General features: G+C 50.2%; 1 protein-coding gene across 2 annotated transcripts in view; it reads right to left on the bottom strand.

The window, feature by feature from the left end:
- rims1b (regulating synaptic membrane exocytosis 1b) overlaps positions 1–24,864 on the bottom strand; it is a 92,472-nt gene that overhangs the window by 48,946 nt on the left and 18,662 nt on the right. The window contains exons 2-3 of one of the 2 annotated variants that reach the window (XM_064315837.1): positions 11,523–11,742; positions 6,308–6,328 (exon numbers count right to left, since the gene is read on the bottom strand). In XM_064315837.1, the coding sequence (XP_064171907.1) occupies positions 6,308–6,328; positions 11,523–11,742 (241 nt within the window). The remainder of the gene's footprint in view (positions 1–6,307; positions 6,329–11,522; positions 11,743–24,864) is intronic. The other variant, XM_064315826.1, reaches the window with a different exon arrangement.

Genomic DNA, 24,864 nt, shown 5'->3' with positions numbered 1-24,864 from the left:
CATCATGGCTGGACTGTCAGCCGTTGAGAGCGGTGTCTGCCAATCAAAAACAACAACAAAAAAAAAGTTGTTTTTTTTTTAAATGTAATATTGAATGCTGCAAAAACCTGAAGGTAAAAATAAACACATTCTTTAGCGTATTCTCTGATACAAAAGTTCTCGGCGGTGACAAATGCATGCCTAACCGCGTATGAGTCATGATTGAAAAGGAGCAGGAGTGCTTATACAGCCTGAATACTGGCATTGCTTTGGGGTTGGTTGCTAGTACTGGGGCCTCACCCACCACCTACTGTAACAACAGCTGTAGCCATGGCAACATGCACAACACACACTGACCTCCCCTGGCTCTCTTTACTCTAAATGGTCACGCACACACACACACACACACACGCACACACACACGCACGCACGCACGCACGCACCACACACACACACACACGCATGCACACGCACAGGCACACACACACACACACACATACACACACACATACATGCACACATCATGCACATACACCACCACACACACGCACCCCCATGCAAGCACACTACACACACACACACACACGCACACGCACATACATGCACACATGCATGCACATACACACACACATATGTATGCACATGCAAGCACACACTCACATGCACACACACAAGCACACACACACACACATAAGCATGCGTGCACACACACACACACACACGCACACATAAATGCACACATGCACAAACACACACAGATATATATATATATATATATATATGTGTGTGTGTGTAAGGCAAAAGTAGTTGGCATAATCATGCTGTTTGTGATTATGCCATGTGGTGTATTGTATGCATATTTTGTGCATTCTGGGTCTGTCCTCTTCTGATGATTTAGGTCAACATTTATGTTCTCTTCCGCACAGAACAAATCCTTCATGCACAAATAATAGTATACTTTTAGAGCACGGATTCATTGAGTAAATATACAATTTTAACATCAGTGTACCAGTACGCTATAAAACTAGTGGTAAAATAGCTTGCATGTCCTACACTTGCAAGGAATCCGTTTTTTTTTTGTCCCCCACCACTTGTGGTCGCCGTGTTTATGACATCACAGTGGGGAAGTTAATTAGGATCTGTTTGGCATTCCATGGGTCTCCCAGAGAAAGGTAGCTATGGTAACCAAACCAGCAAAATAAGTTGGTGGGGACATTAACAGGGGTTCGGGAGTGCACGTTTCTGGTAACAGCAGGACTTGACGACAGCTGGACAAGCCGATTCAAAGCTAAAGTGAATTCCAAATCCCGAAATTCCGCACGCTTTTCCCACAGATGTGCACAGATGTGCACATGCACAGTGGTCACGATTACGTGCACATTTCATGGACCAATAATACGAAATAGTCTTGGTATTATTTCATTATGTTTTGTTTGTCAAGGTAAAAACCAAAATATTTAATTTCATTTTTCAATGCAAAAAGGTGTGCAATTTGTGCAATTTTACAGCTTCGAAAAGAGTAACTCTCCGTGTTTGAAGATTACTGGGTTTGGACTACAGTCTGCTCTGTCAGGTGCTGACTGAGCTTTTCACCGGTGGAACAATTTATATCCTTATTTAATGAGCTGTGCACAGAAAAGAGGAGGACATTTAAAACATGAACCCGCCCCCTCTGCTCCGAGCCTGGAGGTCAGAGTAGGGGGAGGGGAAGCTTGTTTTGTTTTAATCTATTTCAGTATGTCAAAGATAATTGCATTGTAGGCTTTTAACGGCAGCTAGTATTAGTCTCACAGAAGCGGCAATGTATAAGTGCTGCAAGATGCATGAGGCATCTGTTGCTAAGAAGTGCTCCAGCAAGAATGCATCAGGCATGCTAGTATGCTAAGAAGTGCTCCAGCAAGAATGCATCAGGCATGCTAGTATGCTAAGAAGTGCTCATGCAAGAATAAAGAGAGGCCAGCGACTGTTTCCCACCATCTGTATTATTGCAGGGGAGGGGCATGCTGTATATGACATCATCATTCCACAACAGTGTGCCATGCCACACTGCCTCCAGCAGGTGGCGCCACTCATTGCAACTGAGTTCTGTTCACCGAGTTTAATGAGCTGTTTTGTTTGGGGTTCCAGACCAGAATAATAACAAAAAGGAGAGCTATAAACAAACAAAAAATGAGTTATATTCGTGGAACAATGTATCTGGGCCATTGTAAGCAGCCATTAAAGAGATGGGAAAAAATCAAAGAACAATGGCAAGAATTGATGAAACTACTGCATAACCCACACTGAACAATATTCAGTGTAAAATGAACTCTGATACGGTACTTTTGGTCTCTTGCTGAGCTATATATAAACTATGTGAACTATAATAAGAGTTGATTTCGCAGTGATAATTTCTTCTGTGCAGACTTTGCAAGCCCCTTATATAGCCCAAAATTTCACACCTGTGTGAATGTCTCTATCCATTACTAGTCAAATTTAAATGAACCCATTAAGGTGTGAGGTCACAAATACATGATTAGAATGTTCTTAACTCAACATTCTAATGCTGATGTCACAATCACTGCTGATAACTGAAAGCGGTGGCGTTCCAGAACACGACTTGGAATTTTGAAGAAAAAAAAAAAACATTCAGAAAAAGCTGCCCTTCAAAGGGTTGACAGTCATCGTCTTCATCGTGTGGAACGAAGTCAAGGACACAGGAAAGGTTCTGATCCTGCTGCACAAGGGCCTTCTCCCTCTTCCCAGATGCCCAGAGAGCAGCGGCGTCTTGAGACCGATTCAGTGACGTAAGGCCATTAACACCTGAAGCGGATAAGCCCCACACGCAATTCTCTGGGTCTACATCGCATGCAGCGCAGTCGCATGTATGAAACATTACATTACATTACATTACATTACAGGCATTTGGCAGACGCTCTTATCCAGAGCGACGTACAACAAAGTGTATAACCATAACCAGGAACAAGTATGACGAAACCCCTAGAGAGAAGTACCGGTCCAAGTACAGGGAACAACCGCATAGTTCAACCTGGACCCTGGTGGTTAAGCTGATTAACACTAACAACGAGAACGGCAACAACGCAATCTATGGAAAAATAAAAATAAATAAAAATACAAGTAGTCGTTAAGACTGGCGCATCAACTAAGTCACCTATTAAACAGCTGCCTAGTTACAACCCTAAGTTTAGTCATTTACAGGGGGGGAAGGGATGGGGAGAGGTGCAGCCTGAAGAGGTGGGTCTTCAGTCGTCGTTTGAAATGGGTCACAGTCTCAGCTGTTCTGACCTCCACAGGGAGGTCATTCCACCATCGTGGGGCCAGAACAGAGAGGAGACGTGTTCTGGAAGTGCAGGTGCGAAGAGGGGGAGGTGCTAGGCGTCCTGAGGTAGCAGAACGGAGGGATCTGGCTGGCATGTAGGGTTTGAATATCTTGTGAAGGTATGCTGGGGCTGATCCCTTGACTGCCTGGTATGCTAGAACCAATGTTTTGAATTTGATGCGAGCTATAACAGGCAGCCAGTGGAGGGTAGTGAGCAGGGGAGTTACGTGGGAGTGTCTGGGGAGGTTGAAGACCAGACGAGCCGCAGCATTCTGAATGAGCTGCAGGGGTCTGGTGGCAGATGCCGGTAGTCCAGCCAGAAGAGAGTTGCAGTAGTCCAGGCGGGATAGAACCATTGCTTGGACCAGGAGCTGGGTTGAGTAGGTGGTGAGAAAGGGCGGATTCTGCGGATATTGTATAGGAAAAATCTGCATGCCCGGGTTACTGCTGCAATGTTGTTGGAGAGGGACAGCCTGTTGTCCATCATCACTCCGAGATTCTTGGCGCAGGGTGATGATGTCACTACGGTGTCCCCTAAGGAAATGGAAGTCGAGGAGGGGAGAGGATAGAGCAGGAATAAAGATTAGCTCCGTCTTTCCGGGTTGAGCTTCAGGTGGTGATTGTCCATCCAGCTCTGTATGTCCCTCAGGCAAGCGGAGATGCGGGCGGGGACCTGTGTGTCCGATGGGGAGAAGGAGAGAAAGAGTTGCGTGTCGTCGGCATAGGAATGATAGGACAAGCCATGGGCAGATATTACAGGGCCAAGGGATCTGATGTACATGGAGAAGAGAAGGGGACCAAGGACTGAGCCCTGGGGAACTCCGGTGGTGAGGGGACGGGGTGGTGATACCTTACCCGCCAGGTAACCTGGAAGGAACGGTCAGAGAGGTAGGACTCAATCCAGTCAAGGACTGTGCCGCGGATCCCTGTTGCTGCCAGGGAGGACAGGAGGGTAGAGTGGTCCACAGTGTCAAATGCAGCGGAGAGGTCTAGGAGAATCAGGACAGAGGAGAGGGAGGCTGCTCGTGCGGCATGGAGTGACTCACTGACCGAGAGGAGTGCAGTCTCAGTCGAGTGGCCAGGCCTGAAGCCAGACTGGTAGGGATCAAGCAGGTTGTTCTCAGAGAAATAAGCAGAGAGCTGGTTAGATGCAGCACGTTCGAGTGTTTTGGATAGGAAAGGGAGGAGAGATACCGGGCGGTAGTTCTGAATGACTGAAGGATCTAGTGTGGGTTTCTTCAGCAGCGGGTGATGTGGGCCTTCTTGAAGGATGAGGGGAAACATCCAGAAGATAGGGATGAGTTCACGAGGGAGGCGACAAAAGGGAGGATGTCTGGTGTGATTGCTTGAAGGAGAGATGAGGGGATAGGGTCGAGGGCGCAGGTGGTAGGGCGGTGGGTGAGCAGAAGCTGGGAGACTTCAGTGTCTGAGAGGAGAGAAAATGTGGAGAAACAGGGGGCGGAGGACGCAGAGGGGGCGGAGGACGCAGAGGGGGCGGAGGACGCAGAGGGGCGGAGGACGCAGAGGGGGCGGAGGACGCAGAGGGGGCAAAGGAGGTGCGGATGTCTGCAATCTTTCGTCAAAGAATGCTGCAAAGTCATCTGCAGTGAAGGAAGACTGGGGTGGAGGAGGTGGCACGCTGAGGAGAGAAGAGAAAATAGAGAAAAGTTGACGAGGGTTAGAAATGGAGTTATGAATTTGGTTTGGTAGAATTTTGCCTTAGCGGCAGTGACAGAAGAGGAGAACTCTTTCAGGAGAGACTGATAGGCTGAGAGGTCAGATGGGTCCCTGGATTTGGCCCACTTCCTCTCAGCAGCGCGGAGGGTGGCCCTGGAGGTGCGCAGGATGTCAGACATCCATGGACTGGGAGGGGATGAACGTGCTGGCCTAGGGACGAAGGGGCATAGGGAGTCGAGTGCTGAGGAGAGAGATGACGTCAGGGTGAAACAAATCGTCCGTCTCTCAGCTGTTGCAGGCATGCATGCATGTGCTTCCTTTCCGTAAGGACTGGGAAAGCAAATGTAATTCAGCAACTAATCCGGTTTTCCTTTTTTTTTTAGATGCTAATGTGCAACAGAGAGAGAGCTGTGACTGACCACAGGCTATACTGGAGCTGCTGTCTCCAGCACAGGGGGAAAGGAGAGGTCAGATGCTTCTGAAATACACAGTTCTGTCCATGCGTCTCACCCAGGTAAAATCACTACAATTTGTAGTGTGTGACATCATCTGTTTTACAAATGTTAGTTTAACCATAGCCATGTGTTGCCACGTAAACATACATGTACACACATATGCACACGCGCAAGCACACACACACAAACACACATACACACACACACACACACACATTATGCCAACATACACCCACCCACACACACACACACACACACACACAGGCACAGACACACACATGCACTCACGCAGCACATGTACACCCACTCACACACAGTCACACACACACACACACAGAGGCATATGCTTTGCTTTGGAAATCCCCTCTTGCACACTGACACAGAGAAATCATTAACTTCCTGTGCCTGATGCTGGACAGACTCAGTGCTTGAGATAGCGGGGAATCTGGTAGGGACAGTCAGTGTCCAATCTGGCGTCTCGCCCCTCCCCCACCCCCTTCTCCCTCAGCGGCATGGTGCAGGTCCAGAGCAGGGGGCAGGCAACATGCAGGGCTGGGACGCCTGTGCACCCCCCCCCACCCCCCCACGACCCCCCAACCTGGGCCCTGAGGGGGCGTGGTCACCCCACAGGTTCACAGCACTCACGTGAGGAGTGGGTGAGGGGTAAGGGGCGGGGCTGATGGTGGGGGCGGGGCTAGGGTGGGGGCGGGGCTAGTGGCAGGGTGGAAGGGTGGGGGGGGTGCAAAGGAGTGCCCATGCTCATGATCAGCTGGATAGCCCCACCCACCTCCCCCCCCTCCCCCACCCGCACCCCCTCCCACCCCCCCGACCCCCCCCCACCACCGTGCTAAGGCAAGAGCGAGTCATGCAGTCTTACCCTGTCCTTCACTACGAGACACTTCAGAAAAGGGAGGAGACAGAGCAAAGGGGCGGAGAGTTAGAGTCACGCCTTCGCCACGCCCCGGCCCCGCCCACCCGCCTACGTGCCTTCACCTGAGCTACGGCACACCTGCTTTCACTCAGGGTTAAAAAAAATAAAATCACATCCGGCACAGGCAAGGCATCGACGTTTCCAGAGATCTTTCTTTTTATCCACATGTTCTTCAGAAGTAAACGCACTGTGAGGGCCCAATTATGCAGGGAAGAGACACACACACACACACACACACACACACAGGCACACGCACATGTACACACACACACACACAGTCCCTTTACCTTGAACCATAAGTCAAAACGCTGTTGGAATACTGCAAGAGAAAGGCTGCGTCATGTGTAGAGTAATCAGACAGTTTTGGGTAATCCCTGAATGTGGATAAAAAGCCTGTTTCTACAGCGGTTACCAGCACGGACCCTAGCACACGCGCCGAACGGTTTCAACAGCACGAGCAATGAAGACATCGACAGGAACGTTCACCAAAAAGAAAACTGAAAAGGTGCTAACCACTTTGTCCTCCTTGTGCCATGCAGTCCAGGTAGCAGTGAAGAGTGAGAAACAGGTGAAGAGAGAGAGAGAGGGAGAGAGAGAGAGAGAGAGAGAGAGAGAAAGAGAGAGAGGGAGAGGGAGAGACAGAGAAAGTGAGATAGAGAGACAGATCAAACAGAAAGAAAGAGAGACAGAGAAAGAGGAAGAGGGAGAGAGAAGGAGGGAAAGAGAAAGAGAGAGAAGAAGGGGAGGAGTGATAAGTGTTAGTTGTTAATAGCAGAGTACAGGGGTCCGTCTCCCATTCCACCAGCTGAGACAGAGACGGGGACAGTGGGTGTGACAGCGAGGGGCGATGAGGACCAGTGGAGGTGAACATGCATGTGACAACACCACAAAACACCACAAAACACCACAAAACACCACAAAACACCACGGAACACCACAAAACACCACGGAACACCACAAAACACCACAAAACACCAGGGAACACCACAGAACACCACAAAACACCACGGAACACCACAGAACACCACAGAACACCACAAAACACCACGGAACACCACGGAACACCACGGAACACCACGGAACACCACGGAACACTCGAGCACAACAGAGGGCATGCCGGTAATGAGACCGCTGCCGTCAGATGGTTCGGTCGACGGCAACGCAAGCAGACAGACGAGGAAATGTTCTGAGGCTGCGCTAATGGTCCACAGCTGCTGTGTGTGCACCTTAAAATGGCACCCGACTTCAGAAGACTCCGACAAGTACAGGGTTTACCTTGGCTTTTTTTAAAATTCTCTCCCTCTCTCTCTCTCTCTCTCTCCCTCTCTCTCCCTCTCCCTCTCCCTCTCTCTAAAAACAGCTGACTGACTGAACACCCCCGGGCATATTCTATATATTTGGAAAGTGGAAAGTGGAATTTTTTTTATTATTTATTCATCACATCTGCGTTCAGCCTCGCCTGTTTACTTGTGGCTTGGAAATATAGAATTATAAAATTGTATTCTGAGGATTCCGTTGCTTTGTCCCCCCCAGCCCAGCCCAGCCCAGCCCAGCCCAGGGGTCTACATACAGTAATTACCTCAAACCAGCCTCGTGAACCAGCCCAGACTTCCCGGGGCAGCTGGGAAATACGTACGCCGCAGGAAACAGCTAAGTAAGCGCAGGAAGAAGGCGAACTAAAACAAATCAGCACCGACAAAAAAAAAGAAGTTTTGACACGAGAACAATGTGGCGGACAAAAAACCGCGAACACGAATGACGGCGCATTTACGTAATAAAACAAGGCGTCCGCTTCCTAATCCGATTATTCCAGCAGACCGGGGGCCCCCGACAGAGCAGTGGCAGGACTCCTCCAAAAAACCGGCAACCCCCCCCCCCCCTCGCCATCCCCACCCCCGCACACTCACAGACACCTGGGCCTGGTGTCTGGTGCATCTTGGGATACACAAACCCAACCCCTTAGTCAGTAAAGTGCATAACTCTTAATTACTTTTAACCTTTTCTAATGAGGAAACTCTTAAAGGAAAACATCTGCCCGCCTATGGTTATGTCTGTTTTTGTTCTCGTCATGTTGTTCAGCATTTCCACTGTATGTGACTTTCATACTATTTTTTAAATAGACCCCCCCCCCCTTGCCCCCGCCCCTCAAATGGGTATTGTTCTAAAATGGTGTAAATTATATTCATTTGGAATCCTTTTGAATGTGTTACATTTTAGAAGTCATTCGAGTACAACAGTGTCTTGTAGATTTTGCTTGATACTTAATTTATCATTATTAATATTTTATTCTATGCGACTTGCCCTGGATAAATCCTGAAAGGAGATGGTTCTGGAAAACCTCTTGTTCTATGAATTGTGACGTCTCAGCCTCCCCGAGCTTAAATGATTCATTAATCTTTCCAGAGATCTGGTGGAGGCAAAAAAAAAGTATGCCAAATTAATATAGGACAGATGCGTTTCATTATTTTTATAGCTTTATTATAACTTTGTTATTACACTGCAATATGCTAACAGGAACCTATGCCTGAGTGTAAAGTCTACAAGTAGGCTACAGGTTGTAATAATTTATGGCATCACACTGTCTAATTAAACTTTACTAAAACCCCAAATCTTATCTCCATCCCCCAAGCTCGCTTACGTAATTTATTGTTAAAGCCACATACGCAGGCAGATATGTCCACACGCTTATATGTAATCAAAGTGCGTTCGCACGCCAATAAATAGCGGCCAATAAAGGAGAGGCGCGTGTGTTTCAGTGTCCCTGTGATTGGCCGTTTCCCTCTGTTTTATTATCACGACAGCGACGGCGAGGATTATCGGTCATTTTTATTGCTCGTTCGCTTATTGGCATTTCTGTCGGCGATGTCACTGCGTCCCCCCCCCCTCGAGCGAAGGTCGCGCGCTCCTGCGTCCCTCGCCGCACGGGGGGGGGGGGGGCTGGGGGGTATCTGGGAGCGGAGGCCCGGAGGCAGATTGCGAGCAGCGGGACGAGGCACACGGCCCCCGGAGGAAGCGTCTCCGTCTCACACGCGGGGGGGGGGGGAACGCAGCGGGGACAGAATCCCCGCGCGAGGAGAGGAGGTGCGATATAAGCCTTATTATTATTTTATTTTATTTATTTATTTGTTTATTTTTCCACATCCGGCTGGGCGGCCGTACGGGACGGGCGCCATCGCAGAAAAGGTTTCCGGAGGAGAGAAGCCGGGTCCTTCAGGAGCTGAGCTCGTCGCGGACCAACGCCGCGTGGCGATTAGCGCACCGTAGCCTTCGCCGTCGGCTCTGGTCACGAAACGGACGTCCTTAATACGACGGGCGTGGCGCTGAACTGTGACCCCCGGGTTAATTAACTCCATGCTACTGTTCCCCCCCCCCCCCCGGTCTCTCTGATGTGCGCTCTCCTAGCCGAGAGGCTAATCCGCACTTCAAGGGCTCGTTTCGTGTGTGCTGACTCTCCTCTGCGGGATCGTTAGGAAATCGGCGCTAATTAGGGCGTCGGCTCAAAGGGGGGGGGGCGGTCATTAAATACGGAGCTCTGTCTGTCGGGTGGGGGAGGACGGGGAGGATGGGGGGGTGTCGCCTTTTTTTAAGGGGTGTCCCGCGGTGCCCCTCCGCACCCGTCGCGTCCCCCTGAACTTGGATCCGGTCGGCAACCGAGGAGAAAAACCAGACCCCCCCCCACCCCCCCAAACTCACCCCCCACCCCCCACCCCCCACCCCCCACTAATGCCTAATTAACCTTTCCCATCACAGCTTCACCGCCTCTCCAGTTCCGTGTTTAACTTCAAAATGGTCGCATCTTCATCGCTGTTTCCCCTAGCGGGTCACGGTACCGGATTTCAACAACAAAAAAAGGCTGCACCATTACGCTCGCGGTGTCGTCCATTTTCTCCGTACTCTTGACCAAGGACCCCCCCGACGAAACATAAATTACGGGATTAAATATAGAACGGTACGCACGTCAGCTGTTTAGCATGGAAAGCGCTCTGCCCCAGATAAACGCATTCCCACTGAGGGGGCACGTCGCCGCCGTCGCACGCTGGACCGAGCCCCCCCCCCCCGACACAACCCAAATTGTTCCATTAAATATAGAGCTGTGTGAATGCGGAGTGTTGTCCTACATAAGATGGCGTCTGCTGAGGGGGATGCATGACGCAGTCGGCTGGTGAACACGCGTAGGTGACGTGTGGTGGTGAACACGTGAAAGTGGCGTGTTGATGAACACGTGAAAGTGGCGTGGTGATGAACACGTGAAAGTGGCGTGTTGATGAACACGTGAAAGTGGCGTGGTGATGAACACGTGAAAGTGGCGTGTTGATGAACACGTGAAAGTGGCGTGTTGATGAACACGTGAAAGTGGCGTGTTGATGAACACGTGAAAGTGGCGTGTTGATGAACACGTGAAAGTGATGTTCGGTATTGAACACGTGTAGGTCACATGCTGAACAAAGTGCACAGACACATGCACATGAAGGGTCCACTGCCATACCACAGAGTCCGATCAGGACCCTTCACAGCACAGGACAGGGCAGCAAACCAAGGTGGGAAATTTTGGGGAGTCGGTCAGGGGGAGGAGGGGGGGGGTGGGGGCGTTGAACTCTTTAAGGTGGTAAAAGAACAGGGCATGAGGTAGAGGGGGGGATTTCAAACTCGGTCCTAGGAACCCATGAATTTCGGTGGCTTTTGCTTCAGTTATACTTAAGAGGTCATACAAATGCTTTCAGAAAATGTCGAAACTGACAGATCGATCGGCTGTAACAAAAACCACACAGCAAAATGTTCAGTGTAAAACCTGATAGAGTACATTTAGACTCTCACAGAGTACATCTGATCCCTCGTGGAATCACACAAACTCTGCTAAGAGTCTAATTAACACCTAACATTTTTCTGGACGTGTTTTATGTATTTAACTTTTTTCTTGATTGGTTGGGGTTATTTAAAGCAAGTGTGTGGGTTCTGAAGTTCAGCGTGCAGTTCGAGACCCCCCCCCCCCTTTGAAAATAAAGGACGGGGACAAATAGGAGGGGGGAGGAGCCAAGGAGGTCTCACGTTATTGTGAGACCCTCCACTCCCCCTCTCCCCACCCAAATAAAGGATAAGGACAAACAGGAGGGGGGAGGAGCCAAGGAGGAGGGGGGGGGCAGAGCCGAGGAGGAGGTCTCACGTTATTGGAGCGCAGGGAGACACGCCCCCCGCAGCGGGCGCAGAACTTGGTCTGGCAGTAGGAGCAGAGGTGCCCGCAGCCGTCGGCGAACTTGGTCTTGCGGCAGATCCCGCAGGTGGGGGCGTCGTCCTTCTGCTGCGCCTGTCCCTGCGGCCGCCGCGTCTCCGCCCCGATCCGACGCACCTGCTCCTTGTAGCTCTCAAACTGCTGGTGCAGCCTTCTGAAAGTCAACGGGACAGGGGGCGGGGGTGGGGGGGAGTGGGGGGAGAGTGGGGGGAGAGTGGGAGTGGGAGTGGGAGTGGTAGGGGGAGTGGGAGTGGGAGTGGGGGGGAGAGTGGAGGGGAGTGGGGGGGAGGGGGAGAGGGGAGTGAGAGTGGGGGGGGGGGTAGAAAGGGTCTGTCATTAGTCATCCAGAAAAAAAATAGAAACACACACACCCCACCCTCCTGATATAATGCCCCATAATCATATGCACCACTGCCAGGGTTGTGCTTGCATTTCATAACTGCAGAGGAAACGCTAGGAAGCGTGGGGGGGGGAAAAAACAAAGAAATTAATGAGCGCATTGCACATAACTCACATAAGCGTCACAGGCCATAAAGATAGGCTTGATTTATATTATAATTGCCTTTCTGATATGTAGCGCAGTCAGGGCTGAATATGCATGCGCCTTAACTGGTAATTTATGAACTGCGCAGATGCTGGGCTCACAGAAGAACACTCGCTATTATATCCCCAATGATGCAATATTCAATATTTAGGGTGGACCATATTTCAACCCAAAATAGATCTGTTTTCGGGGGCAGGGCTCGTGTGACATTATTTGAGACAAGGAAATTCAGCTCCCCGTGTCCACACATCTACAGGGAGCTCCATAATGTTTGGGACAAAGACTTTTTTTTCCTTGATCTGGCACAGTACACTACAGCAAACCACAATTCACGTGTACTTTTCGGTTTCACCATGTAGAAACCACATCACTTTTTATACATACAAAAAAACTTTTAATAAGCTTTTTATAGAGCTCCCTGTGTGTGTTTTTGCATTTTTTCAGACCGAGTTCCGTGGGCTGAAGACGGCCATACGTCTTACAGGCAGAGTAAGAGAGGAGTCACACCGATGCCACTCATTATGGCACTAATGCAGAAATCAACGGTAAACAGATGCATCTTAAAGGGCCAGCGCCTCTCCCGTGAGTGATTGAGTGCGTGCCCGGGTGACATCACCCTGTCACCGCCCTGTCACCGCTCTGATTGGTCAGTGTTTGATGGAGCAGGAAGTGACCACAGAGAGGTCCCTACGGTCCGGCCCAAAAAAACCCAACTCCCCCCCCGCTGTCAAACGAATCTTCCCCCGCCAGCGATGCCATTTCTGTCCCCCGTTCCACCCAAACCTGCGGCTGTGGTTCCGCCGGAGTCCCGTCTGTGTCTGAGAAGAGCTCGCCTTACACAGGCAACCCGTAACCAGCAAAAATGGAAGATGTTTAAAAATGTGTTTCTCAAGTGAAAATATATAGAGAAGGCAAATATTATGAATAAATGAGAAGTACATGAAGCTCAGATTAACCTAAAATGCACGTTCACAGCGTGGGGAAGGCCAGGGCAAAGGTCAGGTCAAAGGTCAGGAGAGGGTCAACAGCCGAACCTAGCAAAACGACACCTGAAGAGGGCGCCATACAGGACGTCCTCCCATTAGAACGCTTTTCGTCACTTCCTGCCCCCACAGGAAGCCGCTCCTGGGACGAGTCCGGTGCGAGAACGGCCTCAGCTTTCATCCGCAGTCTCAGTCGGAGAGGGACATTACAGGCAGACCCGCAGCAATTAAGAAAGCGGATGAAACATTTTAATGAATTCATAATTCAAATGCAAGGCTATAAAGAAAAAAAAAGAAGTGAGAAGTACCCTTAATTTACACCCACAAATATCCACACCTCCCCCACCCCCCCACCCCAACGAGTCCACACGCTTCTGGGAACAGAAATACATCTTTTGTGAAATGCAAATGAGACGATGTGTCTGTCCCGTCGTTTCCGAACAAATTCACAGAGGAATAGCACATTAGCATAACGTTTCTGACAACGAACACGTCCAGCGACCAGCTCTAATTACCCCTGTAGCTGTAGCTGTAGCTGTGTGTGTGGGTGTGTGTGAGTGTGTGTGTGTGTGTGAGTGTGTAAGAGTGTGTGTGTGTGTGTGTGCGCGTGTGTGAGTGTGTGTGAGTGTGCTTGTGTGTGTGTGTGTGAGTGTGTGAGAGAGAGAGTGTGAGAGTGTGTGCGTCTGTGTGTGTGTGAGTGAGTGTGGGTGCAAGTGTGTGTGTGTGAAAGAGTGTGTGTGTGCGTGTGTGTGAGTGTGTGTGTGTGTGTGTGTGTGTGTGTGTGTAGTGTGTGAGAGAGAGAGTGAGAGTGTGTGTGTGTCTGTGTGTGTATGTGTGTGTGTGTGCATGTGTGTGTGTGTGTGTGTCGCACATACGCTAAATCGTCAATCACCAGACGATCTGTCAGGATCTCTCCAGGCCCGTCCCAGACGCTTCCCCTCTCGACAGGGGCCGTTCATTCACCGCGTCGCCATGGAAGCCGTCTCCCCCGACGACGGGGTTTGGGGACGTGCGCCCGCCCGCCCGCTCGCCCGCCCGCTGCCGACTCAGCGCGTTTTCACCGGCGGTGTCAGAACGCGCGATCCGCGCCGCTGCACACGCCGAACACGGTGGCCTCATTTCCGCGGTGCGGACGAGCGCCTGTGCGTGTAGCGGCACGGCTTCGCGCGTCAGGCTGAGTGACACGCCGGCCAGCGCACGCCCGGGCGTCTCCTCTGAAGGATCCATCATCAGAACCACGTCAGACCTTCAAAACGAACGAAACGACGTTTCCACGACCGCACACTGTCCGATCATTCACAACCTGAGTATGTTCACCAGCACAGACTGCATTAGGGTGAGCTCTGCCACCCTACTTACAAAAGCTGCTTACTAAGAATTAATTATATATATATGAATTTGTCAAAATATCTTAATTATATAAAATATTTTTTTCTCATCATCATGCTATATTATTGGTGGGGGGGGTTGGTTATTTGGCCTGTGTTGTAATATTGGGGGGGGGGGTTGTAACCCCCCATCCCCCTCCCCCCACCATATAAATGACGCCTCAATGAAACGAGTCCTGTGGTAAACTGGGGGCGGGCGGGGGTAAAGCATCAGAGCCTTCGAAGATTAGCCGATGTGTTTGCTCCCTTGTTTCGTGAACCGCACATCATGTTTGGTGCTTTGTGATTCCCACCACCCACCACCCCCTTCCCCCCCCTTCTCCCCTTCCCTCAACCAAGTCCCGGCCCTCCTTACCCACAATGCCCGGCTGTTTCCTACGCGACGAGGGGGCTGGAGCTGAGGCTCGTTCTTAATTAAGCTCCAGAAGAAGCTGCTAATTTCCGTCTCGTTATGTTCCGTTCCCCCGGCGAGCCTAACGAGCCTTTCACCGGGGGGGGGGGCAGAGTGAACGAGGAATCACCAGGTACTGGAACCGCCTTCGGTTCCATTGTGCCCCCACAGCTGCAGAATATCGCAGTCACTGGGGGGTTTTGGGAGGGGGGGGGGAGAAAGTATTTTGAAGTGTCAGGACTTTAAAATCGGAAGTTTACACTGAGCTTGTATTAACCGCCATCCTGAATTTCACCTGCCTAGCGATCAGTCCTCATGTTAAGTGGCTACGCAGTAAAGTGTTCACTGTTTATTCAGCTCCAATGACAGTTTACATGAGTCTCATAGGGATTTAATCTACACTGTCAAAGTTTTTAACAAAACAAAATTTTACCCATAATCCCTCATGAATAGCATACACACTGCATGGAAAAGCCCTAGCAAGTTAGCTTTGAGATCCTAATAGACTTCTGATATCTGGATAATTCTCTAAACCCAAGAAATATAATTGGCCACAAAAAAAATCTATTTTAATTTGTTTATGTTTAAGAATGGCATAAGGAGGTTTTCCTGATGCATGTTTTGAGCGATCTTTCTTGTCAATGTGCTCTTCATAAATATCCAGTATGAACGTGGGAAGCAGGAGAAATGTGCGCTTTTGATCACGCTGCATCTTTTTCCAGTCCAGGACCCGTGACTCAGCTTCTCGAGCCAACCCCCCCCCTTCCCCCGCCTCGAATTTGACCTGAAATAACAACAGAAACGGGCTTTTCCTCAAAACACCCTCCTCAAACACGTCGCAGAAACAGGAGCTCGCTTCCCAACGGTGCTAGCAGACGAGGAAAGCAGCTGACGAACAAGGCGTTTTTATAAAAAAATTGAAATGGGAGCCACTGTTATTTTTCTTTCTTTCTCTTTCTTTCTTTCTTTCTTTATATTTTTGAAAGGCGTGGTTGCAGAAGCCGAAGCGAACACCCGACGGTTCTGCGGGGAGAAGAGCATCCAGCCGGAAAGGAACGTCGGGGAAATTAAGCAAAAGGAATGCCATATGTCACACGTCCCCGTGAGGAGGGTTCCTCCCGAAAAAAAAGAGAAAAAAAAATCTCAGTTTTATCTCCTCAGCTGACTGCTCGCCTCTCGCCCGTCTTCGCACCTCTAAAAATTACCTCCCGCGACCGCGTTCCCCCCTCAGAGCTTCTCAGAATAACATAACCCCCCCCCCCACCCCCCAACCCTCACGCCTATCTGCGGTAGATTTCCATCCCAGAAGACAGGATGAGAGCACGGATCAGACCAGGACTTTCCCGCACGTAACCTTGGCTCTAAAATGCATTCAGCAAATAATATATTGGGAAGAAGACTCACTCTGTCCCATGGTCCATATGACCCTTACCTCATTGGCTCCTGTACAATACTGCACACAAGCATGTGATCTCACACATTTGCCTCTGAGATGCTTGGAATTTTCAGGCAGCGATAACATTCACTGGCCCTTCACTTGATTGTTACATCGATAATATAAATACGGAAAACGTATAAGACACATATAACGTATGCCATGACACACTGAGACATATTGCATGAGACACATATAACTTATGCCATGAGTCACTAAGACATAATGTATAAGACACATAGAGCCTATGCCATAAGACACCGAGACATAATATATAAGACATAAATAGGCCAAACGCAAATGGCATGAGAAAGAAACCAAACAGTAGGTTAAGAGAAATCACCTGGGCTGTACATATGTGGCCATGTCCTGTTTGTCTCATCAGCAGCCTTTGGCTTGTAGATTAGTCCTAGATCCTCAATATTAGGAACGCAACGCTCACGAATTTCGTAGAAATCCGAGAGGCGAGCACTTTTTCCGACGCGATTTTTCCGGTCCGCACGGTGCGAAGGACGGACAGCAGACTGCGGCCCAGGGAAGCTGGAGCGTGAGCTGCACTTGGAACATTTTGGCAAACGTGACAAATTCAGGGATTAGGGCGTCCGAGTGCGCCATGGTGACGCCAACACGTATGAAAATGACGCCAGAGAAGATTTTTATACTCATAATTTCCTGGCGAGATTTTTTTCCCCTTTCACGTCGCCTTCTTAAAACGGAGCTAATTAGCACCTGTCAGTCAGTAAAATAACTAACCTGTGAAATAAAAAATCACAGTTTTCAAAAATAAATAACTATACATTTTTAATTATTCTACTTTTAGCAGAAATGACTACATTTACAAAGAAGACAGAAAAATCAGTGTTGTTTTCTTTAGGTCTAGATAAAAACGTGTCCAGAGGAAGAACATCATAATTGAGATTTTTTTCAGTCGCAGAGTCTAGCAGAAATACACTTGCCAAAGCAACATGATTTCGCTGTTACTGAACTATGTGAACAGGTCAACAATATTTAGAGGTAGGATTAACGCTTAAACATAAAGTTGCGTTATGGTCTGGTTGATCATGAAAGAAACGCACAGCCGTATTTAATGAGGGACGCTTCTATTCAGCACGCTCGTCTTAGAACACCCTGTCCTGACTGTGACACGGAACGATTCTGGAACGCAGCGAGCTGTTCCGGGCCCACCAGAGGGGGCGCTGGCACCCGAGAGCTCGCGGACCAAAATGGCGGGCCGGAGGCCAGGTCACCATGGAAACGTTCCTTGCTTCCTCCAGGGGTCCACCGGTGAATAGATCATAAGGCATCGGCAGCCTGCCGTACTCCATGGACTCAACAACAGTGCGTTTCCCAAAATGAAAGTTACCGCATCAGCACAGGTGAAGTAAGGTCATCTGGCTCAACAGCCTTTAATAAAGAGACAAAATGTTTCATTTGTAGCCTCCTCCAGCACCCCTCTGTCTCTCTCTCTTTTATTTTCTCTCTCTGGCTTTTACACCCTCTCTCTCTCTCTTTCTCTCTCTCTCTCTCTCTGATAATATTCTTCTTTCTCTCTGACTCAGCAAACGCTACCACCTCAAATGAAATGGAGGAAAGAAACGATGGCCTGCCGTACGGAAACGGCCTCGTTCTCCTCATCACCCCGAAGGGCGAGTGGTAAACCAAGCGTTCGCTTCCCCCCCCCCCATGCTTCTTTTGGTGTCCTAAATTTCCTCTCAAACCGACACCAACTTCTAAAACTCCCACGAGGTCGTTAAATTGGGTTGTGTTCCTCTTGCGTTTCTAGGCTGCGTACGTCATCCGCACCGCGTTAAAATGTGGGAAAGAGGGGTTGCTGGGTGGCGCATTCGGATAAGGCCCCGGATCGGATCCAGACCGCGCCACTGCCGACCACGGCCGGTAGGTCCATAGGGCGATGTGCAATTGCTGATTGCGCCCAACGTTACAGGAGGGTCCAGTCGATTATGGGTCTGCGTTTTTTTTTCTCTAGCGACCCCTGGTGGTCAAATAGGGGTGCCCGTGGACTGCATGTCAAACCACATGAGAGGTCTTCCTCTGACTCCACTCTGTGCGAGCTCAGCAGTAGTTTGTGGTGTGTAAAGAAGCAGACCGGCAGCACCACGTGTTTCAGAGGGCAACTGGGGACGGGTCTGCGCCCTCCCGAATCACCGGTGGGACCTGCACATGAATGTCGCTGGGGGCGCTGACAGCTGGCCACTCCAAATTAGGGTAGGAAACGCATGCTCAACTTACAGGAAAAAAAAGACATGGAAATGCTGTTAAAGAAACATCAGTCACCTGAGTGTGCTTTGCTGAAAATGTACCTCTAAACCAACAGAATACTGCCTGCTACAGTAAGTACTCATTCATAAAACAGCAGTGGAGCAGACCCTTTCAAAAACGACTGTGCCTGATTTAGTTCTGACACCGGGAAGAATCAGAGACAGAACTACGCCTGCATGCGGAGTGTGTGCACGCAGGCGGCCGTGCGGTTTAATAGCTAGGGGAGCTGTGTTTGTTACCCAGAGGTTGCAGGTTCAATTCCCGGGTGGAGGAGGCGCCGCTGCTGTGGCTCTCTGCACGAGGCGCTCGCTCCAGCACAGACTCACCCGAGCAAACGGATCCCCGCGCAGCTCCACGCCAGGGGAGGGACGCCTCTCTGGGGCGCGCCTCCGCCCCAAATCCCAGAACACTCAGCACCTTTTCCGTCTCTTTCAGGATTCGGGCGGTGTGCGTGTCACATGACCGAGGGCGCCCTTCCCGCGGGGTGAGCGGTGGAGTGCGGATGGAGGGATACCCTCATCTTTTCAGGCTATGCACCCCAGTCTGGTTATGAAGCCCCCACCTCGTTGTCTGGGCAGCCCCCACCCTGTCCCCTGGGAGCACCCCCCCTCCACACCCTTGTGCATCGCACCTCATTTCCCTTACAATAATGTATCAAATTAGCTGTTTAACACGTGAAACCTACAGAGCCCATGGAGACCCCCAAGGGGGGATATTGCACCCTGGGAGACCTTATGCAGACATATATAGATATACCCAAGGAGCCCAGAGAGATGAGACACTACCACAATAGGCTACCACAGGAGCAACAACAACAATAACCAGAACAGTGCCTGAATAAGAGTAAACAGGGGGGTTTGATATGTGAGTTCTTACTGACAGGTTCCATACATCTGAAAACCAAAGTCAACTCCAATCAGGCACACCTTTCAAATGAGGAGGTGACCAGCTGATAGCGCCTTTTTTAAAAGAAGAGCGTAAGGTGTATTTTTAGACACGGCTCTGGGACACCTATTCGTGGGACGAGGAAAACCCCCCTGTTGCGCCAGGGGGGATGTCCGAAATCTGCTCTACTGCGTCGCCCGAGGCTCGGTACCCGCCCCCCCCCCCGCGTCGCGTCCTCGGCAGCTAGCCTCCAGCCCCGCCGCGCCCGGTTAATTAGCAGTGCTACGAGCTCCAAGCCGGGGGGGGGGGGGGGGGGGCGAGCTCTATTTCTGTCTCGTCAGCTGATTCTGGGCTGACGCCTCGTGAAAGAACACTCTCAGTAGAACCGGGAAGGAGGGGGGCGGGGAGGGGGGCTGGCGGGGGGGCAGAGGGGTGGGCTCTAAAACCGTTTGCTGTACGTGTCTGAGGCATCTGCGATCGGGTTCGACAGGCAGGCTCGCGCCCCCGCACGCCATTGGCTGAGAGGACGTTCTAAATAAATAAATGGCTGACGGTAAATGTATCACATATTGCATCCTTACGCATACTCTGGAAATAACCAAATAAAATGAAATAAAAAATACTGCAAATAGATCCTTTTGCGAAATCAGAAATAGACTCCAACCGAAATAGCCTCTGGTTCTGTTTTTGGTTTTGGTTTGCGAGGAGACCGTATCGATTTTGCTTCGTACTTCAGCTTACCGGCGAGGTACAGAGACGACAAAAAACGCGCGAGGCGTGAGATCGTACGGGAGTGAGGACCGGGGTGCGCCTGAAATGGAACGTCTGGGAAACACCCTCTTAGGATGTCATCCAGAGGGCTCGCGGAGAAAACCCGAAAACCTGACCGAAACTGCGGCTACACGCGCGTCAAGGCGCTAGAATTTACCAGAAACCCCCCCCCCCCCCCCGCCGCGGATTAGACAGCAGGGCCTGAATAATGAATGAGGCCCGGGCTTGAAAATCAGGGAGGGGGAGAGAGATGCATTGTGGGCCGAATGAGAGAAGGAGGAATCCACTTTCCACTGGCGCTGCTCGGAGCACGAAAGGGGGTGACAGAGCAGCTCCCTCACCCCCCCCCCATGACCCCCGACCCCCCATCAACGACCGCCATTCCCCCCCCGAAAGAGATTGCAGCAGCAGCTATGGCTGTCTGGTTTTCTTTCTCTCACACGACAAACTTCCTCCGGTTTCCAATGTTCCACAGCACGATGCGGGATTCCCCAGAGTCCGGGACGCCTCTTATCTAAACAGTGCGGTTTCTTTTTCCCTTCAGATTAAAAACGCAGAAGGAAGAAGGAAAGGTAAATGCCCAGGAGCTGCTGCAGCCTACTGATGAGTTGTAAGTAGCTTAGATACGTGGATATGGGGCTTCCCCAAAACACAGTACTCCCAATCTGCACCTTTATAAAAAGGGACTGGGTCCTGCTCATACAACTCATTTACAGACTGCAGATTACTGAGACTGTTCCAGGACACGTCATCGCAGAGAGTCTCTCACACACCTCTTCACCACACGGCTTCTCGCACAGACACATAAAAGGGTTCTCCTGGTTAGCTCAGCTTAGCCAACAGCCAATTAAAAAAGTGTTTTTTATTTTAGCAACGTTATCACGTCAGATAGCCTGTTGTTTTGCGTTGGTGTCCGCCACAATCAAAATGTCAAATCCTCAGCATGTTAAATGTAATATAATAATGTATGACTCAGCCAGTCTACCTCACTACTACTACTACTACTGCTGCTGCTGCTACTACTACTTCTACTACAACTACTACTACTGCTGCTGCTGCTACTACTACTACTGCTGCTGCTACTACTTTATATACTCTGCTGCTATACTACTACTACTGCTGCTGCTGCTACTTCTGCTACTACAAGTACTACTACTACTGCTGCTGCTGCTCCTACTACTACTACTACTACAACTACTACTACTGCTGCTGCTGCTGCTACTTCTGCTACTACAACTACTACTACTGCTGCTGCTGCTACTTCTGCTACTACAACTACTACTACTGCTGCTGCTGCTACTACTACTACTACAACTACTACTACTGCTGCTGCTGCTACTTCTGCTACTACAACTACTACTACTGCTGCTGCTACTTCTGCTACTACAACTACTACTACTGCTGCTGCTGCTACTTCTGCTACTACAACTACTACTACTGCTGCTGCTGCTACTTCTGCTACTACTGCTGCTAGGCAAAAAATGAATAAATGAGCTTCCATGAATGCTTACGATAAACTAGCTAATTTAATTGTACCCATGCAAATATGGAAAACAACAGCTGGCTGATTAAAACAAGCACTACATTAATCACTATATTAACCACTGAAATAACTATTATTTAACTATAGTTATGACATTGCTATGCTGTCCGTGACATTTAAAGAAAATAAAAAGTCTCTAACGGTGACCTTCTGAAGCGAGGCACGTCAGTTTCATTTTAAGCCTATGGCGTCCTCGCTAAAATGCTACGACAGACGGGCTGTCAGATTCGATGCTAACGTCGGTATAAACGCAAAGCCTCTGCCAGCTTGCGCAGACTTGCTATTTTTGAAACTTTTATTAAATTGTTTACTTGGAGTTTTGGTGTGAAGAGTTGAGGCTTTTTCTCGAACGCATTAATTTTTTTTTTTTTCCCCTCTGAAACTTTGGCAGTGCTGTCTCATTTGCACGCAGTGTTTTTTGGGTCAGGAGAAGCCCTCTCTCTGCCGAGCGTTGACAGCGCTCTCTCCCGAAACCTCACAGGTCCTCGCAGTATCACACACAGCTTGTCGCATTCCCATCATCCCCTGCAGCTTGTCGCATTCTCATCATCCCCTGCAGTTTACCACATTCCCATCATCCCCTGCAGCTCATCACATTCCCATCATCCCCTGCAGCTCGTGGTTAGCGCTATCCCGGAGCAGGCCGTCCCCGCCGCTCCTCACCAACGCCGTTTTTCCCTATAGCTCCAAAGAGCTAGCGCCTCTCACAGCTTGTCACATGACCGCTCGCCCCATCACAGCTCGTCACATGACCGCTCGTCACATGACCGCTCCCCCTGCAGGTCATTATTAGCACTGTTTTTATCACACGCAGGCCGTCAACACCCCTCTTCCCCAGAGCTGAACACGGACGCGCTTCACACCAGCTTCAGCACCAACGCCTCTTTTTTTACACAGCTCATCACGGGTCACAACACCTTGCCACCTTGCCAGAGCATCATGGGAACGACGCCCGTTTCCTGCAGAGGTGCTTGCACACCCACCCTCATCTAACGTCTCAGAGTTTCTCACTGAGTTTCAGATCAGAGAACGAGAGAGAGAGAGAGATGGAGGGGGGAGAAAGAGGAAAAGGAGTGTGGGCCTAGAAATCCTGGATAGGCAGAAAGAGAGAGAGTTGGCGATGGAGGGGGGGAGAGAGAGAGAGAGAGAGAGAGATTGATGGGGGGAGACAGGCAAAGGAGAGTGGGCCTTAAAAACCTGGATAGAGAGAAGGTGAGAGACAGAGAGAGAGAGAGAGATGGAGGGGGAGAGGGAGAGAGGAAGGAGTGTGGGCCATAAAAACCTGGATAGAGAGAAGGTGAGAGACAGAGAGAGAGAGAGAGATGGAGGGGGAGAGAGAGAGAGGAAGGAGTGTGGGCCATAAAAACCTGGATAGAGAGTAAGAGACTGGGAGAGGGAGAGGGAGAGAGAGAGAGAGAGACGGAGAAAGAAAAGAAGCCTCTAAATCGATCTATAAATACTGTAATAGTGGTGTGAGCGGCAGCAGCTCTGTGGGAGGGGGGTGAGCAGAGAGGCCGAACGCCAGAGGGAGAGAGGCTGCCGCTCAGCAAATCAACATGCCGCCTCGAGCGCACGGCAAGACTCTTCTCTTCGCCCTGTTTCTCTCTGCTTTCATCGCTACGCTGTGCTTAAACGCTCAACCAGCAGGCTCTCCTCTGGCCCCCGACCGGCCTGTGTACAGCAGGTTTCTCCATCTCCGATTCTGGTTCACAAGCTGAGGTTCTGTAACGGGTTCGACGGTCTAAAAGCAGGGCTCGTCAGGTCTGTCACAAACCGGCAGGTGACGTCTTCAGGCTGCTGAACAGTCACCCCGTGCATGCCCCGCCCCTAACCCCCCCCTCCCCCCCATACCCGCCCCTCATCCCACAGCCATGACCTCATCCAGGCCCTCAGAGCCTTCTGCCCTGTAACTCCCTTATGACATCACACAGCCCGGTGCGTCGTGGCAACCGTCGGTCCCGAGAGTAAATTGCTAACGAATTGCGGCGTGTTTGCTTAGCCCCGCCCGCGACGAGCTTCATTTCCTGTTTTAGCTCTGCCGCCGGCCCGCTCCGGTCGGGGCGGATTTGCGCCGTCCGAGCCAGGAATACTCCGGAAGGCGAAGTCACCGCTCCGCGTCGCCTTAAACTAGGAAGCAGAAACAATCAGAGCCGTTACTAACCGTGCGGAACCAGTGAGTCAGACTCGCTGGCAACCGTGGAGATAAACAGAGTAACACGCTAACGTCCAGTCCGGTCGAACCCCTTCGCAGCAAGCAACACTTAGACAGGAACTATTTAAACCATCATAAATAAGTGCTGCGTCCATTCATGCGATGTCTCTGGATTCCTCGTAGGCCAACAGTAAATCTGTGCTATTTGAGATAATGGTGTAATTATTCATGTTTTTACTCATAATCTTCTGTTAATAAAATTAACTCAAAGGGCTGAGGGCTCATGGCGCTTCGGTAGAGATTAATAGAGGCAAAATAAATGGCTTCAAGCTCATCATCAGACAGAGAAACAAATAGGCACACGATATATATTACTATGTCATATATTTAATATATCGTTCTATATTACTGAGAAATGACATGTACAGTGAATTTCATGGCATAAGTTCAGCTTCACAGCTGTAAGGAGAGAATTTTTTTAAGGGAGTCCACAGGGATCTCCACAGGGAGATTCAGAGATATCTCTCGGGAGGGCGTCGAGGGAACAGACAGAGAAAGGGAGGGTGTGAGAGGGAAAGATAGAGAGATGGCCAGCGTGTGAGGAGAAGAGCGAATGTGAATGAAAAACGATGGAAGGCGAGATGAGACAGAATGTGGTAAAAGAGAGAGAGAGGGGGAGGGGACAGAGAGAGAGAGAGAGGAAATGAGTGTAAATGTCAGAGAGGGACAGTAAAAGAAGATAGGGTAGGAAGGGAAAGAAAGATAGTGGGAGACAGAGAGAGAAATAATCTTAAAAGCATGAGGATAGCGTCATACAAGCATGGCTCTGGAAATCTGCTCCTGTGTCACACACTCCAGTGCCCAACTTAAACAGACACACACACTCAGCCCTCTACCACACACA

The sequence above is a fragment of the Anguilla rostrata genome, chromosome 2 (assembly GCF_018555375.3).
Source record: "Anguilla rostrata isolate EN2019 chromosome 2, ASM1855537v3, whole genome shotgun sequence".
NCBI lineage: Eukaryota > Metazoa > Chordata > Actinopteri > Anguilliformes > Anguillidae > Anguilla > Anguilla rostrata.
This window is presented reverse-complemented; position numbering and strand designations above follow the sequence as displayed.